Source organism: Arabidopsis lyrata, assembly GCF_000004255.2.
Source record: "Arabidopsis lyrata subsp. lyrata unplaced genomic scaffold ARALYscaffold_3, whole genome shotgun sequence".
Lineage (NCBI taxonomy): Eukaryota > Viridiplantae > Streptophyta > Magnoliopsida > Brassicales > Brassicaceae > Arabidopsis > Arabidopsis lyrata.
In genome coordinates, this window is record NW_003302553.1 from 2,860,987 (window position 1) to 2,888,041 (window position 27,055).

At 37.2% G+C, this 27,055-nt stretch overlaps 8 protein-coding genes across 13 annotated transcripts in view; 5 read left to right on the forward strand and 3 right to left on the reverse strand.

Moving 5' to 3' along the window:
- The first annotated feature begins 537 nt into the window (after positions 1 to 537).
- On the forward strand, positions 538 to 6,339 carry LOC9320679 (peroxisomal fatty acid beta-oxidation multifunctional protein MFP2). 2 transcript variants are annotated; one of them, XM_021030736.1, is made up of 18 exons: positions 538 to 755; positions 953 to 1,025; positions 1,141 to 1,199; positions 1,296 to 1,352; positions 1,441 to 1,508; positions 1,596 to 1,677; positions 1,882 to 1,937; positions 2,018 to 2,320; positions 2,422 to 2,508; positions 2,652 to 2,826; positions 2,903 to 3,024; positions 3,123 to 3,286; positions 3,394 to 3,648; positions 3,729 to 3,850; positions 3,937 to 4,058; positions 4,155 to 4,303; positions 4,400 to 4,538; positions 4,746 to 6,339. In XM_021030736.1, the coding sequence occupies exons 1-18, from the start codon at positions 653 to 655 to the stop codon at positions 4,779 to 4,781; spliced, it is 2,172 nt and encodes a 723-aa protein (XP_020886395.1). In that variant the 5' UTR covers positions 538 to 652; the 3' UTR covers positions 4,782 to 6,339. The 2 variants fall into 2 exon arrangements, with proteins under 2 accessions (XP_020886395.1, XP_020886394.1); XM_021030735.1 differs by having other exon boundaries at positions 542 to 755; positions 1,134 to 1,199.
- A 1,159-nt stretch (positions 6,340 to 7,498) lies between these two features.
- On the forward strand, positions 7,499 to 9,237 carry LOC9318565 (uncharacterized protein DDB_G0271670). The gene has a single exon (XM_021030737.1). It carries the CDS (start codon positions 7,903 to 7,905, stop codon positions 9,019 to 9,021), a length of 1,119 nt encoding a protein of 372 aa, XP_020886396.1. The 5' UTR covers positions 7,499 to 7,902; the 3' UTR covers positions 9,022 to 9,237.
- A 1,027-nt stretch (positions 9,238 to 10,264) lies between these two features.
- Positions 10,265 to 15,958, reverse strand: LOC9318566 (putative E3 ubiquitin-protein ligase LIN-1). The gene is made up of 16 exons (XM_021032767.1): positions 15,084 to 15,958; positions 14,918 to 14,984; positions 14,534 to 14,803; positions 13,348 to 14,441; positions 13,128 to 13,269; positions 12,803 to 13,048; positions 12,427 to 12,721; positions 12,216 to 12,334; positions 11,951 to 12,076; positions 11,730 to 11,861; positions 11,488 to 11,610; positions 11,286 to 11,396; positions 11,064 to 11,210; positions 10,862 to 10,987; positions 10,653 to 10,769; positions 10,265 to 10,552 (listed from the first exon to the last, which is right to left on the reverse strand). Exons 1-16 carry the CDS (start codon positions 15,761 to 15,763, stop codon positions 10,535 to 10,537), a joined length of 3,813 nt encoding a protein of 1,270 aa, XP_020888426.1. The 5' UTR covers positions 15,764 to 15,958; the 3' UTR covers positions 10,265 to 10,534.
- A 1,478-nt stretch (positions 15,959 to 17,436) lies between these two features.
- On the forward strand, positions 17,437 to 18,161 carry LOC9320680. The gene has a single exon (XM_021030319.1). The coding sequence runs from the start codon at positions 17,578 to 17,580 to the stop codon at positions 17,962 to 17,964; it is 387 nt and encodes a 128-aa protein (XP_020885978.1). The 5' UTR covers positions 17,437 to 17,577; the 3' UTR covers positions 17,965 to 18,161.
- A 167-nt stretch (positions 18,162 to 18,328) lies between these two features.
- LOC110229856 lies at positions 18,329 to 19,505 on the forward strand. Its single transcript, XM_021030909.1, has 2 exons — positions 18,329 to 18,388; positions 19,148 to 19,505. The coding sequence occupies exons 1-2, from the start codon at positions 18,329 to 18,331 to the stop codon at positions 19,253 to 19,255; spliced, it is 168 nt and encodes a 55-aa protein (XP_020886568.1). The 3' UTR covers positions 19,256 to 19,505.
- An 81-nt stretch (positions 19,506 to 19,586) lies between these two features.
- Positions 19,587 to 27,055, reverse strand: part of LOC9318567 (ubiquitin-like-specific protease 1A) — a 19,869-nt gene continuing 12,400 nt past the window's right edge. The window contains exons 2-10 of one of the 2 annotated variants that reach the window (XM_021030968.1): positions 21,289 to 21,902; positions 21,078 to 21,157; positions 20,880 to 20,970; positions 20,660 to 20,758; positions 20,470 to 20,562; positions 20,264 to 20,383; positions 20,089 to 20,192; positions 19,940 to 20,012; positions 19,587 to 19,827 (exon numbers count right to left, since the gene is read on the reverse strand). In XM_021030968.1, coding sequence (XP_020886627.1) covers positions 19,765 to 19,827; positions 19,940 to 20,012; positions 20,089 to 20,192; positions 20,264 to 20,383; positions 20,470 to 20,562; positions 20,660 to 20,758; positions 20,880 to 20,970; positions 21,078 to 21,157; positions 21,289 to 21,902 — 1,337 coding nt within the window. In that variant the 3' untranslated portion in view covers positions 19,587 to 19,764. Of the gene's footprint in view, positions 19,828 to 19,939; positions 20,013 to 20,088; positions 20,193 to 20,263; positions 20,384 to 20,469; positions 20,563 to 20,659; positions 20,759 to 20,879; positions 20,971 to 21,077; positions 21,158 to 21,288; positions 22,117 to 27,055 lie in introns of those variants that run through there. The other variant, XM_002884568.2, reaches the window with a different exon arrangement.
- LOC110229876 (pentatricopeptide repeat-containing protein At3g06920-like) lies at positions 22,237 to 24,205 on the forward strand. Of its 2 annotated transcripts, XM_021030965.1 has the most exons (3): positions 22,237 to 22,501; positions 22,718 to 23,741; positions 23,892 to 24,205. In XM_021030965.1, the coding sequence occupies exons 1-3, from the start codon at positions 22,480 to 22,482 to the stop codon at positions 24,178 to 24,180; spliced, it is 1,335 nt and encodes a 444-aa protein (XP_020886624.1). In that variant the 5' UTR covers positions 22,237 to 22,479; the 3' UTR covers positions 24,181 to 24,205. The 2 variants fall into 2 exon arrangements, with proteins under 2 accessions (XP_020886624.1, XP_020886623.1); XM_021030964.1 differs by having other exon boundaries at positions 22,718 to 24,205.
- On the reverse strand, positions 24,636 to 25,796 carry LOC110229878. Of its 3 annotated transcripts, none has more exons than XM_021030969.1 (2): positions 25,670 to 25,796; positions 24,636 to 25,362 (listed from the first exon to the last, which is right to left on the reverse strand). In XM_021030969.1, the coding sequence occupies exon 2, from the start codon at positions 25,358 to 25,360 to the stop codon at positions 24,842 to 24,844; it is 519 nt and encodes a 172-aa protein (XP_020886628.1). In that variant the 5' UTR covers positions 25,361 to 25,362; positions 25,670 to 25,796; the 3' UTR covers positions 24,636 to 24,841. The 3 variants fall into 3 exon arrangements, with proteins under 3 accessions (XP_020886628.1, XP_020886630.1, XP_020886629.1); XM_021030971.1 differs by having other exon boundaries at positions 25,651 to 25,796; XM_021030970.1 differs by having other exon boundaries at positions 25,647 to 25,796.

The window sequence follows — 27,055 nt, forward strand, 5'->3', positions numbered from 1 at the left end:
GAATAGATATTTCACCAGACCACACAGAGATAAAAAAACAAGTTATGGTTTGAATACTTGTCTAAAACTATTGATTTCATTTACATTTTCGTTTCTAATCTGATTAAACGAAAAATGGATGTCATGATAGAATTAACATATACGACGGCAACTTATAAGAAATAATATTTAGCATGATCGATTATATCATAAATTAATAGGAAAAACAAAACAAGAAAAACAATAATGTTCAAAATGAGATATTGTTACTAGTAAATATTATTTACAACTGTAAAATCCTATATAGGGTCGCTTTATTACAAATCCGTAGAATTAAGATAAGATCCGCCAAGTTTGGTAGTAGCAGGACTATGACCAGCCAAACACATATTTTTAGTAAAAAATCCGCAGAGTTTAATTGCAAATATTTAGTTCCTAATTCTCGATTAATTCCATCCATTTATACATAAAAAGGATAAGAAAAAACAAAATAAAAATCAGATATCGAAAACATTATCAAAGTACCGTCGTTGCTTTGAGGAGTGTGCCACTCTACCATATTATTCAGACGTCATCATCTTTTGCAATTATATAATAATCTGATTTCTCACGTCTCCTCTCTTTTTTCATCAATTCCGAAATTTTGACTCGCAATCTCAACGAAGCTCGAAAAATGGATTCACGAACTAAGGGGAAGACGGTGATGGAAGTTGGTGGCGATGGCGTTGCCGTCATAACACTCATCAACCCTCCCGTCAATTCTCTATCTTTCGACGGTACTATCAGATTTATTTTTATGTTATGATCTGGAATTTATTGAATTTTGTCTCTTCAGATTTAGGTCAATTTCGCTTCGTGATTTGGTTTTGTAATCTCCCCGATTGCTATTGAGCTTCCGATCGAAATTATGATCTGATATATATATATATATATATGTTTGTATGTGACTCTGTTTTTGTATATTTGTGTATAGTGCTATACAATCTCAAAAGTAATTACGAGGAGGCCTTGAGCAGGATTGATGTTAAAGCTATTGTTATTACGGGGTATGTCTGGAGATCATCCTATACCTCGCTAAGAACAGAACATTTTTATGAAAACTTTGGGAGATGATCTGGTAATGGGTTTTTGTGTTCCTTTTTTTAAAACTACGGTGCAAAGGGGAAGGTTCTCTGGTGGCTTTGATATATCTGGTTTTGGTGAAATGCAGAAGGGGACTAGTATGTTTCTGTGTCTTTTGTATCTTTGGTTATTGAATTAGTGTGTTATGTGTTGATCTAGTTAGTAACGTATACTGGTGTTTCTAATTTTCTCAGTAAAAGAGCCAAAGGCTGGATACATTTCGATTGACATCATAACCGACTTGCTCGAAGGTGATCTTTCTACTTAACCCACTTATTTGATTTATGGAATGCTTGTGTTGATGTGTTGCTGAGGGGTTGATTTCTTTTTTGGATTTAGCTGCAAGGAAACCGTCTGTCGCTGCCATTGATGGGCTTGCCTTGGGAGGAGGATTAGAACTTGCCATGGTATGAGTTTCTATGTTATTTATTACCTTTCCGAGAAATCCTTTTGAGGATGAAAGATGGTGATACAGTTGTATGGTTTGTTTCCAGGCTTGTCATGCTAGGATATCAGCTCCTGCTGCACAGTTAGGCCTGCCTGAGCTGCAACTTGGTGTTATTCCTGGTTTTGGAGGTACGTATTCAACTTTGTTGACTGTAAAGTCTTTGAATCCTCTGAGCAACATATGGTTTAAAACTCGTGGAGAAGTCAAGGCATTCTCAATGCATAATACTGAGCTGAGGATGGGAAGAGGATATTTGTTTCATTTTTTTTTTGTTGAATGAGTCAAGTCACTTTCTTTTATATTACTAATTATACTCCTTTGGATTGATGTAGGAACGCAGCGTCTTCCGCGTCTTGTTGGTCTCACCAAAGCCCTTGAAATGATTTTGGTATGTCAGTGTCTTATTCTTATGGTAGCATTAGTGTGCCTTGGTTAAAGTGTAATAGTATCTCTTTTGTTGAAACATAGACATCTAAGCCAGTTAAAGCTGAAGAAGGTCATTCTTTGGGTCTTATTGATGCTGTGATGCCACCTGCGGAGTTACTAACCACTGCTCGTCGCTGGGCCCTTGACATAGTTGAGAGGAGAAAACCATGGGTTTCTAGTGTTTCCAAGACTGATAAGTTACCTTCTCTTGGAGAGGCAAGGGAAATACTGAAGTTTGCCAGGGGACAGACACAGAAGCGAGCCCCCAATATGAAACACCCTTTGATGTGCCTTGACGCTATTGAAGTAGGTATTGTTTCTGGTCCAAGGGCTGGTTTAGAAAAGGTATAGTACCTATCTTTCTTCGCTTCATTGTGTGTCGGTTCTTTAACCTTTTCTCTCCGACTAATGACCAATATGAATTTCCACCACATTGTTACTTACAGGAAGCTGAAGTCGCCTCACAAGTAGTAAAACTGGATACCACCAAAAGCTTGATCCACGTCTTCTTTTCTCAGCGAGGAACTGCTAAGGTCTGTGAGTCTTTATGCAGTCATGTAATTTGGACTGATGTGCCACTAAACCTCTGTTTTTTTCTTTTTCTTTACAAGGATTTAACTATTAGCATGAAAGCTTTCCCTCTTTTCTGATTTCCTCCAATCTATTGTATGGACAGGTTCCTGGAGTTACTGATCGTGGGTTGGCGCCAAGGAAGATTAAGAAGGTAGCCATAATTGGAGGCGGGTTGATGGGATCTGGAATAGCCACAGCGTTGATCCTAAGTAACTATCCAGTGATTCTCAAGGAGGTAAATGAGAAATTCCTGGAGGCTGGAATTGGCAGAGTCAAAGGTGAGGATGGAGTTCCATACATTGCTTACCAATGAATTGCAATAGCTTGATCTGACTAATTTCATAATTAAATCAGCTAATCTCCAGAGCCGTGTAAGGAAGGGAAGCATGTCTCAGGAAAAGTTTGAGAAAACCATGTCTCTCCTTAAGGGTTCTCTTGATTATGAAAGCTTTAGAGATGTGGACATGGTCATTGAGGTAATAATGAACATAACCAAGCCGAAGTTGTTTATTTATTGGGTTACATGGTCTAAGTGAATTGATTTTTTATGATGTCTTTTTGGTGGCTTGAACAGGCTGTTATTGAGAATATATCTTTGAAGCAACAAATTTTTGCTGATCTGGAGAAGTACTGTCCTCAGCATTGTATCCTCGCTAGCAACACATCGACCATTGACTTGAACAAAATTGGGGAGCGGACCAAGTCTCAGGATCGGATTGTTGGAGCACATTTTTTCAGGTGATTACATATCCTTTGGAGTTTGGATGAATTTCAGTGAAAATCTTATGCCCAGAGTGTTTTTGCTCACTCTACACAAATCATGTGCCTTCATTTTTCTGATGCAGTCCAGCACATATCATGCCGCTACTTGAAATAGTTCGGACCAATCATACCTCTGCCCAAGTAATTGTTGACCTGTTAGATGTTGGGAAAAAGATTAAGAAAACACCAGTCGTGGTGGGAAACTGCACAGGGTTTGCAGTGAATAGGATGTTCTTCCCTTACACACAGGCAGCTATGTTCCTTGTTGAGTGTGGAGCAGATCCATATCTAATCGACAGGGCAATCAGCAAGTTTGGAATGCCAATGGGTCCCTTCAGGTATATCGCATTGTAAAAATCCATGTCATTCACATACACCATCTGTTAACTATACTTTTGTCACTTATATGAACGAGCAGATTGTGTGACCTGGTTGGATTTGGTGTGGCGATTGCAACCGCAACGCAATTCATCGAGAACTTCTCAGAACGGACATACAAATCAATGATTATCCCACTTATGCAAGAGGACAAGAGAGCTGGTATGTGTGAAATGAAACGAGAGCTAGCTACTGTTGATTGATTTAACATTTCTTCTAAATTATGTGGGATTTCCTGTTGATTTCAGGTGAAGCCACTCGCAAAGGTTTCTATTTGTATGATGATAAGCGCAAGGCTAAACCTGATCCTGAGCTAAAGAAATATATCGAAAAGGCAAGAAGCATATCTGGAGTAAAGCTTGACCCTAAGGTATCCCTCTGTCCAAAAATTTAGCAAAGTTTGTCATTTGCATTTGAGAGGGACTCACTATTCTTTTCTCACTCTAACTGGTTGCTGTGCATGCAGTTGGCGAATTTGTCGGAGAAGGAAATTATTGAAATGACATTTTTCCCAGTAGTAAACGAGGCGTGTAGGGTTTTTGCTGAAGGCATTGCTGTCAAAGCAGCAGACCTTGACATTGCTGGCATAATGGGAATGGGTTTCCCACCTTATAGGTCAGTGTTGTCATCAAATAAATGCTGCAACTCCGAGATCCTTATCAAATTCTCTTTTACTCATTTTGGTTTCAATCTAAATCTCTTGTGGAACAGAGGAGGAATCATGTTCTGGGCTGATTCCATCGGATCGAAATACATATACTCGAGGCTGGATGAGTGGTCAAAGACTTATGGTGAATTCTTCAAGCCTTGTGCTTTTTTGGCTGAAAGGGGATCTAAAGGAGTTCCTCTGGTGAGTTTTTCATTGCTCTGTTTGGCTCGTAATTTTCTGTTTCTTTTGGATTGCTATAAACATAATCTCTTTCAGCTTGGTTTATATTACATGACTATTCTTATCAACATACTAGCGTGACCATTTATCTAATCTTGCCCAGTTTAGCTCTCATAGTTGACTCAATGTAACTCAGATTCCTGATTGTTCTTCCATTTTGTGTTACAGAGCGCTCCTGTGAAACAAGCCAGCTCACGGTTGTAAGGTCAGCGTTTCAGTGGAACCATTTCTCCAGTGGTGCATCTTCTGTGTTTTCTTTAAGTTCACATTTACATAGCCGGAAAAGTTGGGATCTTTTGGCCTTCAGAAGCTTTTAAATAAAGTCTCATCTCAGACATATGAATCTGGGAGAAAGTAGGGATTAAGTTGTAGTAGCAATAAGATTTGTTTTATGTTATGCTTTGTCATACAACAAAGTTGTCAGATACATTTGTTGTTATAAAGCTATTATATGGAGTTAAGTTCTATGATTTATTGATAATGTTGTCATATGACAATAAGTTAAAATTAAAGAAAATAGAGAATGAGGGCAGAGAGAATTTTTTTTCGGCTCTCTCGACGAAAACCCTAGCCTCCAGCCGCCCAAGCTTCGATTTTTCCGATTTGCCCTCCCCGGCGGCCGGGCTTCTCGCCGGAGCTGTGGGAGGGTCTTAGATCTTTGTCTTGCTTCTTTGTTTTGATTTTAGCTAGCTTTCTCCGATGATTCAAAGGTAAATGCGAAGGTGGATGTTTGGTTGGTGAAGAATCGGTGGATGGTTGGCGGCGGAGGTTTCGTGGCCTCCTTTCTCGTGTTCTTTGCTTCATCTCCCACGTTTTTCTTGGCTTAGATCTGTTGATTTTGGTGTTGTTGTGGCCTTGTCGTCATATTCCTCTTTGAAGAGAAGAACGTTTGAAGGAGGGAAGCCATCGTCGGTGAGGCTTGGTTGTGGTTAGTGACTGATCCGTCTGGTCTGCGGGTTTGTCAAGGTAGTGGCTCAGATCTGGTGGTGGTCCTGTGGCTGGTGGTTTCAAGGAGACGGACTCGTTTCGTTTCTTGGTCTGGTAATTTATATCTCTCATCTCTCTCTTCATTGGTTGGTGTTTCTCGACAAGGATTTGTTAGTGTTGGTGTTTGTGTGGCTTTAACCGATGGTTTTAGTTTGCTTTGAGAAGTATGCGGGTTGAGTTGGTCCTTAGTTCATCTGCTTTGTTGGGTCTGCTGGATTGGTCGTGTTTGCTTGGCAGGCTAGGTTTCGTTCCAATTGCTGGTCAATCGGATGGTAGTTTGTTGCTCGTCATCTACTAGCCTTCTTTTGTGGCTCTTTTGAGTTGTGGATTTAGGTTCTAGGCAAGCAGTGGATTTGACTTTCATCTTTTCTCTTGCGAGGAGGTTACCAGTTTTATGTCTGTAGATGGCTGAAGCTGGGTCGACGAGGGTCTGTGTGTAAGAGGTGTGTGTCTTCCTTGGCTTGTCTCTGGTCGAATCTCAAGGTTTTTACCTTGTGCTTAGTGTTTGCTCACTTTCCTCGGCTGGTCTTTGTGTGTCCTGATAATGGTGGCTTCTGTTTTTCCGTGAATTGTCTCCTTAGGTTTTTGTCTTTTTTTTATCATGTTGTTTAATCCTTGTATCTGGAGGTTCGCTACCTGCCAGCTTAGGTTTCCCTTTTTGGGTTTGGTTTCCCTTTTTTGGGCTTTAGCTTCCGGAGATTTCTTCTTTTTCTTCCGGCATTAGTTTTTTATCAAGTTTGTGTTATGTTGTATTGAAAAACTCTTTATATTCTAATACTGTATATAATTCCCAGACGGAAAAAAAAAAAGACAATAAGTTAAAATTAAATTAGTGAATCAATATGGAATTATGGCAGGTTATGATATACTGTTTGTGAGTAGCCTTTAGAAATGTAAGGACTAAATGTGAACTTGTGAGGATGAAAAAAGAAACAACTCGTGATGATTAAAACATGACAGACATGGAAGGGGACCCTAAATAGAAGAAGAATTGCAGAAAGAAAAGACAAGACAAAATATGTATTCATGAATTTTAGAAAAGACACGAATACTCAATTTTCTTGGACCACTTTTTGTTTTTCTCTACGATTTTACATCTTCGTATATAAACTTCTGGTTTATCGTTTTGGTTATACTTATACATGCTGGTATATTTTTCATATGTTTATTCTCAAAAATCTGGTTCTCATAAGTGTAATATAAAAAGATAGGGTTGTTACTTGTTAATATACTAAATGACTTTGTTTGCTTGGTTGGCCGCCCTATAAGGAGGAAGCCGGTGAATTTCTTAATTAACAAAACAAAAGGATAAGTGATATTTAATAGACTAACATGGGACCGGACTTGTATAAAATGACTAACATGGGAAACAACTAGGGTATTTGCATAGTAAATGTATTTATTTTTCTTGTCAACATTTAATGTTTATTGATGCATGTTAACTAATTTATCATAAAACTTCAATGATGAGGACAGTCGACGACCAACATGATGATCATTAAACTTTCATTTTTCGCATAATCGATTTTAAAAAAAAAAATAGTAATGAAGTAAACCCATGGATATAAAAGACAGGCAGTAAAAATATTAGGATCTTCTGGACCATATCTTATCATATTAGACTTGAGAATTTTGCTATCCTATCAGAAATTCGGATCTGTATGACTGTATTAGATCAAATGTTTTTTCTTTGTTCATCAATTATTCTGAATCAGATTCAAAAACTAAATTAGTTTATCCTAAAATAGTTTAAGATGTCTTCTTTAATTTAGTTTAAACATTGAAACCAAAGGAAATAGTTTAAACTAAAATAACATGATTTATCCACTCGATGAAACTACTTGATCGGATTAACCTAAATATTTAATCCTACTGTAATAATCAAAGTGGTAATCTTAGAACGGTCACTTAAGACACATGTAGTTAGTGTTTCTATAAAGCTAACAATGGACACGTGGACATCGGGTGAATTAATGGACCCAGGAAAGAGAGATTAGAATTGGAGACACACAACACAAGTTCAAAGATCTGAAACCAAAAAAAAGAAAACAAAGCAAACAATTGAAAAAAGAGAAAGAGAGAGCTCGAGAGAGTACATGTCAGGTCAGAACTCCCACGTGCACTTGGGGAACTCAACGCCTTTCTCTTTCTCTACAAACTCTCCACACACACCTCTCTCTCTATCCACCCTCACAACAATCAATCTCTCTCTCTCTCTCTCAAAAGAAGCTGAATTCTTTCTTCGTTAGATGCCGTGAATCACAAACAGAAACAGAGGAACAAAGAGAGAACTTCACCATCTTGATTCTTTCTTCTTCTTGCTTGCTTCTTTATTACAATGGTGGAGCTCAAAGATCAAGACATGGGAGAAGGTATGCAATGCATAAGACATCCTTACACAAAGAACCCAGGTGGGATCTGTGCTTTATGTCTCCAGGAAAAGCTTGGTAAGCTCGTCACTTCCTCTTTCCCTGTTCCAAAACCCAACCATCTCTCTTCTTCTTCTCCTAAATCCTTCACTCCTTCCACCACATCATCTCTCGCTCTGTCTCTCTCATCGGCAAGCAATGGCAGAGACTCCACCAGCAACAACAATCTCCCGTTTCTTCTGGCTAAGAAGAAGAAGAACATGCTCGCAGCTTCTTCTTCATCTTCTTCTTCCTCCTCTTCGTCTTCTTCGGCTAATCTTATCTACAAGAGAAGCAAATCGACTGCTGCTGCTTATGGTGAGAGTTTCAGCCAAAGGAAACGAAGTGGGTTCTGGTCGTTTCTTCACCTCTACTCTTCAAAACATCAGATCAGCAACACCACCAAAAAAGTCGATAACTTTAGCCATTCAAGGAGGAACCAGAGAACAGAGTCAACAACAGAGACTTCTTCGAAGAGGGTCGGTGGTGGTGGAGGCATTGATGTGATAGTTGAGGAAGAAGATGAGAGTCCTCCTAACAAAGTGGTTTCAGAAACGCCAACGAATGGTGGTATAGGTGGTGGTGGTGGTTCGTCTTTTGGGAGGAAAGTGTTGAGATCTAGATCTGTTGGTTGTGGAAGTAGAAGCTTCTCTGGTGATTTCTTTGAGAGGATCTCTAATGGGTTTGGTGATTGTGCCTTGAGAAGGATTGAGTCACAGAGAGAAGCCACCAAGGTCATTAGTAATGGTGGTGGTGGTGAAGCAGCAAATGCGATGAATGAAATGGTCAAATGTGGTGGCATCTTTGGTGGGTTTATGATAATGACACCATCATCTACATCATCATCAACAACATCATCAACGGTTGATCATCATCATAATCATAAGATGGGGAACAGAAACTGGGGATGGGCTTTTGCAAGTCCAATGAGAGCCAAAGCTACTACTACTACTCATAGAGGTCGTACCATTACAGAGTCTTCAGCTGACAACAAGAACATATCTCCAAATTTGGACTCAATTCCTTCATTGTTGGCTTTGAAAAGCTGAAGCGAGAGATGCATTACTAAGTATTTCTAAATTTAGATATTTCATTCATGTGTTTTTAGTTAGGCTGTTCTTTCGTTCTTTGGACATTGGCTTGATCTTTTAATGTAATGTCACACTATTTTCTTGTTCATTCCTATGTTTGGCATCTTGGTTATATGTTTGTTGTTGTTCATTATCACACAAGCTTGAAACCTTTAGGAGAATGAGCTTAGGATACTTGCTGCTTTGTCTTTTACTCTTCTATGATTGTTTTCTTATTCAATGGATTATTATTTAATACACATTGTCCCAAGATTATTTTGTCTTATGGTGTCACTGTGATGGTAAACCAGATGTGTTACTTGATAGTACTATAATAATAGTAACCACTCGAAAAAGCAGTCAGTCAACAGGTTTTAGGGGGTTTTAACTTTTAAGTATTAAATGAGTGGAATCAAAAGGCACATGCCTTTGCACATGCATTATGATGCCAATAGTCATTAGTTTTATCTTCTTTGTTTTTGAGCCCCACAATCTTTAAGTAAGACATGCAACAAACAAGAAGTCAACAACATCTTCTAAAAACCATCATCATTATGATCAATTCCTCATCACCAACCAGCTAATCTCTATAATAAATTACATGTATGCAAGCCAAAACATTGAGTTTTTTGTCCGACCAAACCACAGGTTATGTATTTGTTTCACATTGAAACGTCAAGTCGATCAAGACATAAACAAATTTGTTTCTCTGTTTTCCCTCATAGACATAACAAATCTGTTATGATTTTATGATACAATAATATATTCATATATATAACAGAACTGTTATGATACAATAATAAATTCAGATTGATAACCAGATGATATATATAATGTGTGGAAGAGATGGTCGGGACAAGGACATCAAAAGGGGTCCATGAGCTGAAATAAAGACTAACAATCCTGCAAAGAGACAGAAGAGAAAAAGAGGCTGCCTTCTGACTTAACCCTATTCATATAAATTAAAATTATTTGTTCTGTTAAAAACAAAAAAAAGTTATGGGGACCAAGTTTGGACTTCTCATGCATATTCCAAAAATCTGCATAAATAGATTCTTCAGACGTGACCATGTGAATACTATCAATTTTCCGTTGTGAAATATTTATGAAGCATCTTTAGATCAAATGTAGGACCTCTTGAGATCTCTGATATCTTTTACTCCTTAGTCTCATTCCATCCACAGTAATTATTGTCTTTCGTGTTACTAATAATGTCATTGTGTACTCTGTTGAAGCATGATCTTAATTGATAATAAATACTTTTGCAAAATCACTATCTACACAGAAGTGAAATAGACTACTCAACTACATTTTGAATATTATGCTATGTAACACATGTACAAGTATCACATAGGGCTGCAGCTTCACTTCACTCTAGTTTAAGCCTGTGTATTTACTTCTTCACTGTGATATGAACATGAGTCTTCATGTATCATAACTTTGAGCTGATTTTTGAAATTGTAATGGTTACCTCATATACTTGTCCTTTGTGCTATAACGGAATCCATCCCTGTTTTGTCGTAAGAAAATTAGTGTCGGTCTAAGTTCTTATATAACATCATTTTAAAATGATGGTTTAAACAACTTTATAGCATGTGTGTATTATTCACCTTAATGACTCCAGCTTCTGTACCACAAAAAACAATATCATTAGCAGTAAGGAGGCTTGTGATCTTGCTTCCTGCTGATAATCTTCCCACTTTCTGTTGTGTCCTTCTCAACCAAATCTAGGATTCACAAACCATATGATCTTTACTTTAATATCAATTAGAATGGTGTTTGGTCTAGGAAGTGTTTTAGTTATGCAGAAAAAGATTACCTGAAGAGTGTTTGCGGATGAACTTCGATTCAGGTAGATGAAGTCTTCAACCACACCCATTGCTACTATATTAGACCCCTTTTCTGCTGTTATTGACATTTGGGGCTCATAATTCCTTCTCAGATCCTGTAAGACATTTTTGTTTAAGTCACTAATTTCTTTAGTCTATCACCTTGTGAAAAATGTTAATGTAGTTTTTTACCTTTATATTAGACATCTCAACATGTGTACTTGAGCTATATAACATATCTTTGTACACAACCACTGAATTGATAGGCTTGTTTTGAATTCTCCAGCTCCTCGTCGGTGCTTTGATCTCTTTCTCCCGTTTATTTGTAACAATTAATTCCTGAAATATACTATGTTACTTTGTGTCGTTATGATTTAATTAGTATCATTTGGTAAAAGGCAAGGCAATACATACCTGTATGCTTGTATCTATGCATCCTATATAAATCTTTCCTTGAGCTGCTACCATACTCTTCACACCTTTACCTTTGAAGATACTTTGAGATATTCTCGATGAATCAAGCAGCTGCAGAAGATTATTAGCCTCTTGAATGTTTATTTTAAGAGTTGGAGATTATTATATGTTACTATGTAACTGCCTTCGTAGAGATATCTACCTTCATCTTGTGCCCTTTGGTTATTACAAAGATCATACTTCCGAATGCTTCCAGTTTCCTTATTGAATCTTTTTTTTTTATGACTTCAGCACATTCTAGTTTTCCTTTAACTATCTGCCACACCTATATATAAAAGTATATACATTTCAGTTTTGTCATGTTCCTATCCTGAAAACAAAGATTTGAATCAGTATCATACCCTGTTCCTATCCTGAAAACAAAGATTTGAATCAGTATCATACCCTGATAGTTTTATCTGCAGATCCACTTAAGACACTCTCCCCTGCTTCAGAGAGTGAAAAGCATGTTACTGTGCTTTTGTGCTCCTTGATGTCCCATAAAATTGTAGCTAATTTCTTATTCACATTCCACACCTGCAGATATGTAATTTTGCATGCTCAAAGTAAGGTTTCTTTTAAACATTTGTCTTCCTATTCAATTTTATTAAATGTATGATACATACCCTGATTGAACCATCTGAGTATCCACTAAAGAGCAAGCCTTTATGGTAGATGAGTGCTGTTACAGCTCCACTTCCAGATTGATGCATCTCTATGGTTTGTGTATGAACACAAGATATGCGCTGGTCCTATCAATATTGAAGTAGTCAGACTTATGAGTTCATGTGAGACCACTACAAGACTTGACTATGATTCTGTTACATGATTGGTTTAACTTGTGGTTGATAGAGATTGTACTACTTTATATGCAGGTGAAGAAAAACTTACAGATTTGCTGAATAGATAATATGTTGCTTTATGCAATTCGTCTGCCATCCAAGTCACATGTGAAAGACGTCTCAAAGACTCTCTAACTCCTTCAGAGAAATTGACAAGTTTGTGGATTCCTGTGTCAAAACTACACTTTAGTATAAAACTCACAGTCACATGCTTTAGTTTAGTATGAACCATGATATCACTTCAAAGCTAGGATATTTACCTTTGCCAGAGCTAAAATTGTAGATGCATATACAAGCAAGAAGTCTTTCTTCAAGCTCCAAACCAGGGTGTAGAAATTGTGCTATCTCATCAAGTAAGACTTCACATGCTGAGTATTTTAAACTATTTGGACCTTTTGAAATCTCTATACTGAACCATGCAATGGCTATAAGACATGCTTTTGAAACACTCTTGTTCTGACTCTTTAGCCCTTCTTGTAAACCACAAAACGTGGCTTTGCCTGTATCAATAATTCGTCTTGCTATTTTACAACACCATCCATCTATTCCTGGATCCTGCAAAAATTATGAAGTTTTCGATAATGATCACTCTTTCTGGCTTGGCTTGTTAGTTATTACTGGAATGTTAAAAGGTACCTGTAAGCATTCATCTGACCAGTTGATGTTTCTTATCATATTCATATGTGACATAGAAGTTAGACCTCCTCTTTTCATTAGCCAAGCAGCAGTGTATGGTTCTCCTGTCCATGAATAAGTTCCACCAATATTCGAAAGTATCAATGTTGATAAAAGCTGCATATTTGAACCTTCACTATATGTAACTGCATCAAGTAGAGCTCTGGTAGCTTCATTTCTGTACTTTTTGTTCTCAGGTGGGGAATCCTGTAGAAAATTTCGATATGTAAATATTTACTTATAGGTTGAATCAACAAGATATGGGTTTTTGATGTTTAGAACTAACCAGTGCATTCAACTGAAGCAATATATCTACTGCAAAGAGTTTGTGATCACCCTGTACTTGTTTGACACACTGCAATAATGTATCCTTAATGTCAAAACTTCCTTCTTTCTTTATCTGCTGCAGAATCTTAATAGCTGACGACCTGAAATTACAAGTATGTCATATACAAAGTGTGACTGGTAGTCTAAAAAGAGAAGTTTTTTGGCTGAGATATGTATACCTTGGTATCTTCAGGACTTCATGAAGAAATTGAAGAGAAATGCACATTTCTTCTTGGTCTTTGCTTTGCAGGAGATGCGCAAAACGAGCCACTCGAGTATGCTGATAGATATACTTCCTGTTAAGTCCATCAAACTGCATGCATTTTACTAAAATACTGGCCAAGGAGATGAATTCCCCTGAGTTTCCACTCTTTGCAACGTCAAGAAGTCCACAAAGGACAGAAGGAGAACTGATTGCAGCCAAGTGCATTGTGTTTGTAGCATGATCAAAAGCAGTAATAAGCACTTCAATTATCATCAATGATGCCGCAGGCGGCGTCAAAAGAGGAGGTGAAGGTCTAAATGTGTAACAAGAAGGGGAAGAAGAAGTGGATGCAACAACATCTACAAGAGCTGGTAATAGCTCAAGACTCTTTATTTCTGTTGGAGATGGCTTTATCAGGTAAATGAGAATAGCTGCTTCTTGCACATTTTGTTTCAGAGCATTTGCTAAATGACTTAGATTTAAACCTTTCCTCTTGACCTCCTCGAGAGCTGTTCTATTGACTGATATGATCTTGGTAAGTGCGGTCATCGATGCTTTAATCACGGTTTTCTCCTCGGAACTAGAAATAGCCGTAAACAGCTGATCCAGTATGACATCTTTTAGCATTCTATATTTGAATCCTTCTTTTCTATTCAGCATTTGATATATCATTGTAACCTCTGAGACATATTTCTCATCTGCATTCCCTAACACTTCCTTAATCAAGCTCTGAAGGTTCTTCCATAAATCCATTGTTGAAGCTCTTCTAGAATGCGTTTCATGCCCATTTCCTCGTTTTTTGGTCTGCAAATTTCTCCTCATTCCTTCAAAAGTTATGGACCCTTTATGTCCAAATACTGAGATTTCTTCCAAATCTAGTTGCCTCAAAGAAGAGGCATCTTCTAAGTGGGTATACAAATTTGTCTTTGATTGTTGAGCCTGAATATCAAAGATGGAATGGTTAAAATTACCGATAGAACTGCGGGATCTGTTGGCTAATGTGTCCTCATTATATGCTTCCTTGTGAGCTTGTTGTTGGGAAACACAGAAGATGTTTGCTAATGTGTCCTGATTCACAATAGAGTTTGTGGAAGATGTTAATTTTCTTTATTTTTCTCTGAACTTTGAAGCAATGAAAGTGTTTGGTTAGAGAAATTTACCGTGCCAACGTCTTCTCTAGTATCATAAATTGAACTTGACGTATCTAGCTGAGACTCGTTCAAGAATTCATTAAGGCATCTGACTCTTGTACTTTTTCCAAGCTCTGGATTGTAATCTTCCTGCAGGTTCCGATACAAACATTGAGAAGTACTTTCGAAGTTATTTACAGATGTTTCAATCTTTCTTGATGCTTTGATTTTGTTGAAGATGTCATCAAGTTCCTCCTCTTGCAAATCAACACTGTGGAAGTTCTGGTACTGCAATAACATCTTCAACATGGAAACCAAGAAGTTAAAGAAGGTATATGTTACATTTTGCCCAATTTTGATAATTAGATAACACTGAGAATCTTCAAAAGAATGTCTTGTCATTAGTAAACCTACCTCACAGGTTTCTGACAACTGTAGCTTCTCTGCAACTGAATGTGCATTAGCCGTAAATATTTCTTGCCTGTTCATGTGAATAGAGGTTAGTATTTAGGAACATTGAATATGATTATTGAATTTTTACAAAACCAATCTAATTTGAGTATAAGCTTTGAACCCTTACCCATATTTCTTCTGACTTCTAAGCGGCTTCTCTGTACATTCACGTGGCGGCTGATGAGTCTCTCCATAGGACATAACCTGGTAATAAGTTGCTCTGTATTTATACTTTCTTGCAATCTCTCTGATCTCTTCATCTGACTTGTACACACCAGGAGTGAAGAAAATGCTCTCGCAAAGTTCAGGGGCAATGACAGATCTTACAATCTCCGGCGAGACCAAAACCGACTGGAGAAAATGCAATGTGGACTGCAAGGAATCACCTTGGAGATAGCTTACAATGGAGAGGTAAAAGTAAGAGAAAGAAACCAAGATTGTGTTTGGAACACCAGAAGTGGTGGTCCCTTGTTCGTCAAGCAACGCAGGCATTTGAAGCATTCTCTCTGAGTTTCTCAGACGAGACGTCTTCTCTTCTGAGCATTCGGGGTGTATAGACGTTTCGATGCTATCGATTCCCCAATAGAGATTCGAGAGAGCAGAGTGTTCAGAAGAGAAATCATCAAACAGAGTATTATCTTCTTCAATGCTGAGCAATGTGATGCATTTCTGCTTAAGCGAAATCCATGCTTCGGGGTCTGATATCACGCCAAGAATGTAGTCGTTGATCGAAACTAGAATCGAGTCAAGAGATGAATTCTCATTACATGAGATAAAACTCGATTGAGAAGATGAAAGGTAAGCCATTTTCAGCACATACTTTGTTGCACACAAGTTTAGATGGTTTTATCTATGGGATAAGATGAGAGAGGAAGTGAAGTTAGAGATTAGAGATGAGAGAGGGTGTGTGTGTGTGTGTGTGTATGAGAACAATGTAGTCTCGTGAAGGAACCAGCCAAACTCCAGAACAAAAGAAAATGATTGGTCCTACACTCCTACTTTGTAATCTTTTGCTGTCACAAGGCACAACCAACAAAAGTCAAGAGTGTTGCGTGTGTTTGAGGAAAACGCAAGAGAAAGATCCTAACTAGCTTTTTAATCATATGATTCATATTAGTATTTCATTTTTCATTTCCCAACCATCGTCTCATTATACTTTCTGTGTATAAGTTTACTTTCTCAATTAATTATCCGTAGTTAACCTATATATACCTACTATTTTACACATATTGAAACAGCATTACGAAAGAATATTAAGGAGGCTATGATTTGTTTTATATTATCCCAATATTTTAAACATACACACACTAAATGGAACTTGGACCCGTCGGACCCATAACATATATAACTTAGAGAAATGAATAGAGAAAATCCACTAGACTACTATTCTACTCTTTCACAGCTTACATAGTGAGGTTTTGTTTTCTAATGTTATTAGCTTAGTGGATAAGAAGATGTTGGCTTATAGTTTGATGAAGTTTGATGAAGGAATCTATTTTGTCCCAAACACATTTTTTGCTTAAATTGATTAGGTTAATGGCTTTGGGGTTGGTTATAGGAGAATATTGTTACAAATGGTTAAAATTTTGGGCCCCATGAAAAAGAAGGGAAATTGAGAATTTTCTGTCACGGGGAAACGAAAATATTATGAGCGTTGGCAAATAAAAGAAAGGACAAATACAACAAAATACAAAAATGGTCAAAGAGATCATTTCCCTCCCATTTCTCGCAATCCAACAAATTGATCTTAATTCTTATGTCCTTGGTGTTGGTGTTAATTGTAATCGATGAAAGCTGTGGGATTGAATCTTGTTTAACTTCGTATATCTTATGTTCGGTTTAGATTCAAATGTAGTTAAGATTATAGGTTTATCATATTTACGCATATATATTCTTAGTGAAATTAATTGTCATATACACAAAAAGATGATCCAACTAATAGTCACAATCTTAATCGTTTTCAAAAAATTCAAAAACTTTAATTAATACTACTGATCCAACTAATAGTCATATATTGTTATTAAGAGTGTGATTGACTGATTGGTGAGATTATTAACTTTATATAACTTTTGTAATAGATTTAATCAAAAGATGATTTATGGTCTATATAGTTCCACCTAACGTTTACAACGCTCACAATAAGCTTTTTTTTTGTTCATTGAATTGTTTTTATTTATTTATAAAGTTACAATCATAATATTATGTAAGAATTTGGTATCACATTAAAAAATAAAAATTTAAACATGTGATATCTACATACACAACCTAAATACCTAATCCTGATCGTGTTTTAAATTATATAAATAGATGTTGAAAAAATATATATATACAATAGACAATATCTTTACAAGTCAAGTTTTGGTCAGCGAAAGATATTTTACCTTCTCATATTAATATTGTAAATGACGTAGAAATTTCGAAGAAAACTTTTAAAAAAAAAAAAAAAAACGCATGGGAAATGCTTTAAACTTTTTCAAAAGACAAACGCGTCCCTCGTTCCCCTATAATTTTAAAAAAGCAACAAACGAAAAACCAATTCTCAAATCTCCATTTTCAACTGTGTAACCAAAGAAAAGAGAAAAGCAAAAAAACACACTCTCTGTGATTCACACTAAGTATCAATGTATCAAGATCGGCAAGGCGTTGTAGGAGGCGGAGGCGGTGGCGGATCTGCGCCACACGGAATCATACTCGCCGTCGTTGTTGCATTGGTAGTGCTTGTTCCCTTCTTCATCGGAGACGGTGGTGAAGCCATTACAGATGCGATCGCAGAGCTTCTTAGTCCGGTGGGACTTCTCTTACTTCCCATCATCCTCCTCCTCACTATCCAGTTCCTCTCGTCGGAACGTGGTTCCTTCGTATCGGCCATTTTCTCCACCGGAGAACCCGAATCGATTCACCGGGTTAGCGGATCTCCCGTCGGTGTCGCTTTGTTCCTCGTACTGATCTTGTTCTTACTCTACTACCGCTTCTCCATCTTCGGCGGAGATGATGGTTCCGATGACTGATGCGACGTCGTATTTTCAGATCTAGTTTTTTCCCTCTTTTTCTTTTTTGGGAGATAACAATATATATATATTTATGTCTTTCTTTATTCGATTTTTTGTTTTGGTTTTTCCTTTTATTTTATTTTGTGACAGTTGAAGTCAAACTATAAATTACGTAAACATGTGATTACGATTAATTAATCCCAAAATTTTAATTAGCTCTCTGGTTCTGGATTTCAAAAATAAGTATGCCAATGCGTTTAAGCATAATCTGAAATGCTGAAGATTTTAGTGTAATCAAATTAAAATAGATTATTGAGGTCTGTTAGGAAAATAAATTGATAAGAAAAACAAATTGAAAGTTTTATTGTAATAAAATGGTGATATGAGGAGTATATTTGATGGGGGACACATTGGAGTTTCGGACTCGTACCCACATGTCCACGTGAGAACTGATGATAGTTGAGACATTTCTGATTTCTCATTTGCAAAATCCTATAGAAATAATAATTTCATATCCCTTTTATTCGTACCGTTCAACGTTCATGTTACTACTTACAGGGAAAATTCTCTAAGACAAATTTCTTTATATTCTAAACAACTCTTTTTTTTTTTTTTGACGTCTAGATTTATTATTTATTACAAATTATGAGAACTGTTACATAGACGATTCTACAACGGACAATTCCTTCCGACCCTTATTAGATCCACGACAGACGACCCTTCCTTCTCCATGCTCTTGACGGACACCTTCAATGATCCACGACCTGACGACACTTCTCTCTCTGCGTAGAATCCTGGCGAACGGCTATAATTGTACTTCGCTAGAGATCTCATGCACACTTGCCTCTTTTAATATGCAAATTTATTAATAAATCGCAATACCTGGGACTCGAACCCCAGACATCTTGGTGTAAAAGCATTAATTAACCCTTAGTCAACCAATGGACCAAGGGGGCTTCCACATTCTAAACAACTCTAAAAGTACAAAAATAATATTAAAAATAAATAAAAATCAAAGTATACTTGAAATTGAAAAATTAAAATTTTGAAACAACAATCCAATTTTCACTATCAGGCGTCATCATCAGATAACACACTCACATTTTTGTAGTTTTTGGTAATATTCCAATCAAAGAGACGTCCTATAAATTCTACCTCTTACAAGTTTTTCTAAATTCCATAAACAAAAAATTAAGACTAGAATATTGTAGGGCTTTACCCCAAAGGGAGCCCTTCCAGAAATTCTCAAGGACCCAAGACAAGCTTAGGCCCAGGAGGGGGTTTGGAAATAGTTTTCAACCAGCAATAGACGCGCCTCGGTTAGAACCTCATTAGCTGCGTCATTGCCCCAAGCGCAAAGATGAGTTTCCACCAAAATAAGCCCTCCTTATTTATACCCGAACAAAAGCAATCATCATAAAAGTTTCTTCCGATGTGGGACTCTTGCTAGTTATATTGTTCTAGAAACCTAAATAAATTAGTCTCGCAGCCGCATGCCAGAGACAAACCTAAATCTTCAAATACACAGACCAGACACTTTAATGTGGATCTCTAAGACAAATTCCTTTAATTTAAAATTATAATCTATTAATATAATATCAAAATTCAAAATCAGAGTATCTGATAGTGTAACTAGAATCTTTAACAATAATTCGATTTTCACTATCAAGCCTCATCATCAGAGAACCACACTGTTACCCTTTTATATGTACATCAAAATATCAAACACGTAAGTGCATCTAAATTTCTCAACACCATCTACATACAGAAGAAGACCTTTCAAAACTATTCTTTAAGAGTTTCCTTATTTTGCTGACATCACTCGGCTTTCAGTTGCAGAATCTCCTTCGCTGTCCTATCCCGGAAATATGGCATTTGTTCCTGTGGAGATCACACAAACAGTTTCTATTTTAAGCACTCTTACGTCTTTCAAAATGACACTGACCTACTTACTAAAGACAATGGCAGGTTTAGTAACTTTCTGCTATTTTACCTGAGTGAAACAAAGATCCAAACCTCTGCTGTAGAAGTCGATGTATTTCACCATAAACATTCCACAATCGAATCTACAAAATGCAGAGACAAAGTTACTATGAATGTATGAACTAGTAGTAGCTGACATCTTTATTAGGAAGACGGTACCCATTTCTCTGCATCGGAAGGTCCTGGACAAATTCTTGTCCCCATCGACTTACATCAAGGTCTACTTCACTCTTGTCCCTCACTTCATCGACAAAGTATCTAGCCTGACAAATGAAAAACTAAAGAATCAAGATATATATGTTATAATACAAAACATGGTTTCCTTATATATTACCAGTGCATCGAGAATTTTAGGCTCCCTTCCTTTGAAAGAGTCAAGATACTGGAATTTCCGGTCCTTTATATTAATTACAGCCAAAGTCCAGTGGATGTTCATATGGATAGGAATAAATATCTGACAACAAACAAGGTCTCTTAGATGGTAAAATGAAAAAAAAAAGTTTGAATATCTCAAAAAGGAGAAACACACAACAAGTTTACCTTGTCACAGTCTTTGAGATGATAGCCCAACCTCTTCATTGATGTCCATCTTCTGACTGCGCTGTAGTTGTATCCAGTCCCCGAATTAAATAACTGAGGTGTGGTTAAAGGTTATGTCTTCTTGTTAAAATTCATGAGCATATATAGGGGCAAGAATCTAAAATTCATTAGCAATAGAAATGGGTATTACCTTAGTGAAGAAAAATGTATTGAAAAAATGACATTTAAGAAACTTCTTTGGTTCTCTAGCTTCCCTTTCTTTCAGCAATACCAGATAAAGATTAATGACCTACATAGAATGATAGAACAAAGCCCAAGGTTTTACCAAATCATAGAGGTTCTAATCGGACAAAAAATTTCTATCCAATCTCTAAGAAGAACTCAGGTGAGATTTAAATTCGTTGACTAACCTCATCGTTCAACCATTCACCTGGTTTAAGGCACCTTAGGATTTTCCCTGTAATTTCAATATTTGAATTCTCATGTGCAACCAAGATGTTCCTACAGTGAGAGACGTTCATAAAATTACATCCCAAAAACAAATATGAATCCTCAGAGCAAGTAAACAAGATAGAAAGTAAACAAGAGAGCAAGAATCAAAATCATACGAGTCATTAGCGGAGAATGCACGGTTGACTGCTGTCTCCTCCTCTCTAGAAAGAGTTAGAAATGCCTCACGTTGTACATCCTGATAATCAATTAAAGAACAATGAGGCAACCTGATTTCACAAAATCAAAAGAAACCAAGCGATTCATATCACGAAGCATAAACGCTTAAACTTTAGCCACAACTATAAAGATAAAGGAAATGAGCCAAACCTCTACTGGTTCTTTATCTTGTTTCCAAAAAGAAAAAGAAAACAGGCTTCGCAGTAAAGCACAACCTCTTTCTTTCAAAATATCACCAAAGCCTCTGTCTTTCAGTTTCGAAGTCCGGTTCTCAGCACTCTGGAGAACCTTTCTGTATGCTTCAAAACTCGTGACATCGGTCACAGGGCGATTCACAACGAGTGAACTACTATTATCTTGAGAACATTCATCCACCCTTAAGCTCCCATTTTTCATACTAACAACCTCAGAAAACAATCCATTTCCCATCTCTGCCTTCTCTTCCACCTCGTCCACCTCCATAGCCACGTTTCCGAGACCCTCCCTACTTGTATCATCAGATATCATTTCCACATCTCCAAGCTCATCACCAACATCAACCACTTCTCTATCCGTTCTATAGCGCAAAGGCAAATCAAGTGCATTTCTTTTCAACATATCATCGTTCCTTGTGAGAAAAGTTCCCAACACATTACCAGAACCTTGTCGTGTGCTACGATCTCGACCGCTCTTGAGGATCCGCGAAGGCGCATGAACTTGTCTCCGCAATGGAGACTTCACTTCTGGGTAACGGTAAATTCCTGGAGCCATGGCTCTTGATGAATGTGAGAAACTGGAGTTTTTACAAGGGTTTAAACCGGAATTGCGTTTGTGGTAACTGCTCATGCCATCCATTGGTCTGAAACACAAGGAACCATAACCTTAGAAATTCAAAGTTCGATCCCACAAAACTGAAAGGTCAAAATCCCCCAATTCAGAGTTCAAAACCCTAGATTGATTTTCATGCAATAACTCTCGGAAGCAGGCAAGTTTCAATTTTTCATTAAACTCACTGGCGTTTCCGATTCGCGACGCTCCCGATACACAGATTCCGACCCGGACAATAGACCCGGGCGGGTTTTGTTTTGGAAGAGAGATAGGTCAAACTCAAATCTGTTGACTTTTCTCATACCCTCTAGCCGTAAAGGAGGTTTCTGGGTCTTCTTATTCGGCTAAACCTATGTTTTGCTTCTCGTTAAACCCTCTATACTCACTCACTCACTCGTCTCTTGAAAGCTGGGCTTTTCACTTCAGAATTTCGTTAAAAATAAAAGCTTTGATTTTTTTAGTTGAAATCTGCTTCAGTCGATCGTGTTAAACCTTTGAGATAAATCGGCGGTTTGGAACAGGACAATCAGGAAGATGCGGATGCTATTAAGACCAGGTAATCTGTGTATGCGCATTTCAGTGTTTGATCTGCTAGATTTTGAGCTGAATTCTGGTCGTTTCTTTATAGTATTGTAGCTTATATATTGATGAATCCTATATAAACTATTCTATGGTGGGATTCGCAAGAACAAAATTTGTTTTTGTTTCTTCGCTCATTAGTAGTATAAATTAGTTTGATCCTCATTTGTGTTATTTTTTTCTTACACTGCAGGAATTATATTCCATACAGATATAAAATCATCTCGTGTTGTCGCAGTTTGTAAGCACTTATCATCTTTGTCTGATAATGGCGAAAATCATGAGAAACCATATACATTTGAGGGTAATAGGCAAATTGTTAATGATATTTGCAATGTTTTGGAGACTGGTGCTTGGGGTCCTTCAGCTGAGAATGCTCTATCTGCTCTAAACTTTAAACCACAACCAGAATTTGTCATTGGGGTTTTACGGAGGCTGAAAGATGTTAATCGGGCGATTGAGTATTTCCGTTGGTATGAGAGAAGAACCGAGCTGCCTCATTGTCCCGAATCATACAACTCCTTGCTTTTAGTGATGGCTCGTTGTAGGAATTTTGATGCTTTGGACCAGATTCTTGGAGAAATGAGTGTTGCAGGATTTGGCCCTTCTGTTAACACTTGTATTGAGATGGTTTTGAGCTGCGTTAAGGCTAATAAGCTTAGGGAAGGTTTTGATGTTGTGCAGAATATGAGGAAGTTCAAGTTCCGACCTGCTTTTTCAGCTTACACAACTCTTATCGGTGCTTTCTCAGCAGTTAATCATTCTGATATGATGTTGACACTCTTTCAGCAAATGCAGGAGTTAGGATATGAGCCAACCGTTCATCTTTTTACAACATTGATTCGGAGCTTTGCCAAAGAGGGTCGAGTTGATTCTGCTCTATCTTTGCTTGATGAGATGAAGAGCAGCTCTCTTGATGCCGACATTGTTCTTTACAATGTATGTATAGATAGCTTTGGTAAAGTGGGCAAGGTTGATATGGCATGGAAATTTTTTCATGAGATTGAAGCGAATGGTTTAAAGCCTGATGAAGTCACTTATACCAGCATGATAGGAGTTCTGTGCAAGGCAAATAGATTGGATGAAGCTGTAGAGATGTTTGAGCATTTAGAGAAGAATAGACGGGTCCCTTGCACTTATGCTTACAACACGATGATTATGGGTTATGGTTCGGCTGGAAAGTTTGATGAAGCATACAGTCTCCCAGAGAGACAAAGGGCAAACAGATTGGATGAAGCTGTAGAGATGTTTGAGCATTTAGAGAAGAGTAGACGGGTTCCATGCACTGATGCTTACAACACGATGATTATGGGTTATGGTTCGGCTGGAAAGTTTGATGAAGCATACAGTCTCCCAGAGATACAAAGGGCAAAGGGGTCTATACCGAGTGTGATCACATATAATTGCATTCTTACATGCTTAAGGAAAATGGGAAAAGTTGTCGAAGCTTTGAAAGTATTCGAGGAGACGAATAAAGACCTTTATAAAAAGAACTCAAGTATAGATAATTTGAATCTATCATTTTTATGTTATGATACACAAGATTTAAAAAGACTCGGTGGAGGGAATACCGAAGACTCGGATCTGAACTTCTTACTGTCTCATGTCATTGAGAAACACAATTTAAGATATGGAAACCGAGTAAATAGTTGTTGAAAACTCAGTTGATTTTTGAATTACAAAACATCTATTTTACTGTAAAGTTAGCAAGATGTGATCACCCCACTAAAAAGCATACCAAACACTAAAGAAAATCAATAAATTAAGTTGGTCATCACTCGAATGGCTCCGTTAAGAGTCACTCCACCAGCAACTTCGATCTTGGCAATAATTTTGTTAGCTTCTTCCTTTGAGACATTTTATTTAATCACGGACGGGACATTGGCCAGAACACCAGACCCAAGTCGGGCAATGATATGATCACTATTTCTGTCAATTGGACCCATGTAACTTCTCTAACCACTTCCATCCTTGTAACTGCGTCAAACTTTGCCAACTTCACAGCAAACTTCTCCTCTGCTTTTAAGATTCCAGCATTATCTTTTGAGGTTCACGACCAATAAAATAACGAAGATCACTTTCATTTCAGGTAACCAGTGAAAATATTCTTGTGCTTCAAGAAAGAACTTCACATGACGGCAAACATTACAAGAAGAAATAAACACAACAATAAAGTGAGAGAAGGAGATGCATCACGAGATAAGGTTTAGGGTGATTAATTTGTTCTCATACAAAACATCCACTACGTACCTACTGTAATCACAAGACAAACATAAAATAACACACACAATTAGAAATAAAACAAAGTTGCTGATGATCACTCCATTGGCTCCATAACAGCGACTCCACCAGCAGCTTGGATCTTGGCAATGATTTCATTAGCTTCTTCCTTTGTGACATCATCTTTAATGAGGGAGTAGGGGACGTCCTGCACACATTGGAGCGATGGTTGCAGACCCAACTCGGCCAAATGTTTGATCACTACTACTGTAGATTTGATCCATGCAACCTCTTTAAGCACTTTGGACCTTTTATCAGGGTCATACTTGACCAACTTCACAGCAAATTTCTTATCTTTGCTTTTTATCTCAAGAGGTTTTGGAAGACCCAGCAGCTCACTGAATATATAGCCAAATTTCAACTTTTCATCCGCAGTAAGTAGTTTCATACGCTCAATCATCTCCATGACGAAGTCACGAGGCCGGGGCCTACCATAAGGATCTCCCGGCCGCAATCGAATTCGAGGCCGCTCTGGCTGCTCTGTAGGTTTAGGTTGCCGAGGAGGAAAGCGTCTGCCAAGCGATGCAAGCAAACGACGCCCTTGCACAAACCTCATGGCTATATACAAGAAAAAACGATTTAGAATTAACAAAAGAATTTACCAATCTTCACCACTATATATTTAATAAGAAAAAATGACGAATTTCGGAAGCAAGCAGATTAGAATGAGACTCTTTCTCACAACTAAAAAAAAACTAAGTTAAGTAAGAGTGACTCCACCAGAGATTCATATATTACAATGCAAAACTAAAATCAATCAATAAGATCGAGAGAAATCGCAGATAAATGATGTGAAAAGGAGAGAGATCTAATTAAGCCGGCGACTAAACAACAAAGGGTACATGCATAGTATGACTAACGTAACCTCCGGCGGCCGTCTCTAAGTTGATGATAAAATGACGACAAGACAGAGAGGGATCGGAGCCGGTTGGTCCAACCAAGAAACAAGAGATGGGAATTTTGGGTTTCGAAAGCCTCCCCCTTTAGCTCTAGGGTTTATTGCTGAATTTCCACGATCCATGTATTTATTAGGGTTACAATTACAAGGCCGGACCTGGGCCAGCCCAATAAAGCTATGACTTCGGCCCCCAATATTTTTTAAAACCTCTTTTCAATTATATTTAAAAACAAAATTCTAACTTTTTCTCGGCCAAGATAATAATTATCTATAATTTATTGATATTTTGTTTTAATATTTATTTATGCGTAGGTAGCAGTTTATTTTCATCGTTTACACTTTCTGAAATTTGGAGACAAAATATTCGATCAAAATTGTCAACAACTTACAATTTTCTTTTAAATTATTAGTAGAATTTGCAAGAAATAACAGACACCAAATATGCTCCCCTTGTTGTTGATTAACAAGGATACCACCATCACACCTCTTACGTGACTGAATTGCTGGAGTCCTTTCAAGTTTCAATAGGATTTTGCAAACATGAAACCTAAAACACATAATAGTTTGCACTTGCAAGTAGATTTTTTAAAAATTTTATATTGATTAATTAAAGGAAAAATATTTCTCAGCTACATGAAGTAGATACCAACACATAGCCACACATACAGACTTTAAAAATGTATCATTAGCTACACGAAGTATTGTCATTACATGGTGACATCCACGAACTAACATAAGTCATGTTGCAAACACCATAACCATCATATTCCGGTGTACCACTTGCCGGAATTCTATAACCTCCGGCGTTGACCGGTATTGACTTAAAAAAATATTTTAAAATATTATTTAATTTTATTTATTTTTGCTAAATAATTAAAAGTAATTACATAATTATTTTTAAAACAGCAAAAATAATTACATAATTTAGCTTAAAAAAAAAAGAGAAAACGGGGAACACTGCTTCATCTTCTTCCTTCCTCCCTTCCAAAAATTTCAAGAACATCTCTATTTCATTATGTTTAAAGCAGGTTTCAAGAAGAAGATGAGGAAATCGAAAATCACTAAATCCGGGTTTAAGAAGAAGAAGAAGAAGAAAAAGAAGATGAAGAAGAAGGCAAAGAGAATAGGCATAAGAAGAACCCAGATTTTGTTAGGAAACGGATGTGTTTGTGTTTTCCTAAATTTTTAATCGGTTCCTTTGTTGAATTATAACGAAAATTTCAATTAGTTGTCAATTTATTAGAGATTTTAGGGTTTTGTGAATTTGGGGATTTTAAAGGATTCACAACAAGATCTCATCGAAACCACAATCATCATCACTCAAAAAAGCGAAACATTGAGACTCAAAATATA

Excerpts from the sequence above, each read along its gene's own strand:
- LOC9320679 (XM_021030736.1), top strand. The coding sequence starts at position 653 with ATGGATTCACGAACTAAGGGGAAGACGGTGATGGAAGTTGGTGGCGAT. Across the intron at positions 756-952 it reads CAATTCTCTATCTTTCGACG|TGCTATACAATCTCAAAAGT; the intron begins GTACTATCAGAT and ends ATTTGTGTATAG. Across the intron at positions 1,509-1,595 it reads GAGGATTAGAACTTGCCATG|GCTTGTCATGCTAGGATATC; the intron begins GTATGAGTTTCT and ends GTTTGTTTCCAG.
- LOC9318565 (XM_021030737.1), top strand. The coding sequence starts at position 7,903 with ATGGTGGAGCTCAAAGATCAAGACATGGGAGAAGGTATGCAATGCATA.
- LOC9318566 (XM_021032767.1), bottom strand. The coding sequence starts at position 15,763 with ATGGCTTACCTTTCATCTTCTCAATCGAGTTTTATCTCATGTAATGAG. Across the intron at positions 11,611-11,729 it reads CTGCAGATAAAACTATCAGG|GTGTGGCAGATAGTTAAAGG; the intron begins GTATGATACTGA and ends TTTTATATATAG. Across the intron at positions 10,770-10,861 it reads CATCCGCAAACACTCTTCAG|ATTTGGTTGAGAAGGACACA; the intron begins GTAATCTTTTTC and ends TGTGAATCCTAG.
- LOC9320680 (XM_021030319.1), top strand. The coding sequence starts at position 17,578 with ATGTATCAAGATCGGCAAGGCGTTGTAGGAGGCGGAGGCGGTGGCGGA.
- LOC110229856 (XM_021030909.1), top strand. The coding sequence starts at position 18,329 with ATGAGGAGTATATTTGATGGGGGACACATTGGAGTTTCGGACTCGTAC. Across the intron at positions 18,389-19,147 it reads ACTCGTACCCACATGTCCAC|AATATTGTAGGGCTTTACCC; the intron begins GTGAGAACTGAT and ends AATTAAGACTAG.
- LOC110229876 (XM_021030964.1), top strand. The coding sequence starts at position 22,480 with ATGCGGATGCTATTAAGACCAG. Across the intron at positions 22,502-22,717 it reads GCGGATGCTATTAAGACCAG|GAATTATATTCCATACAGAT; the intron begins GTAATCTGTGTA and ends CTTACACTGCAG.
- LOC110229878 (XM_021030969.1), bottom strand. The coding sequence starts at position 25,360 with ATGAGGTTTGTGCAAGGGCGTCGTTTGCTTGCATCGCTTGGCAGACGC.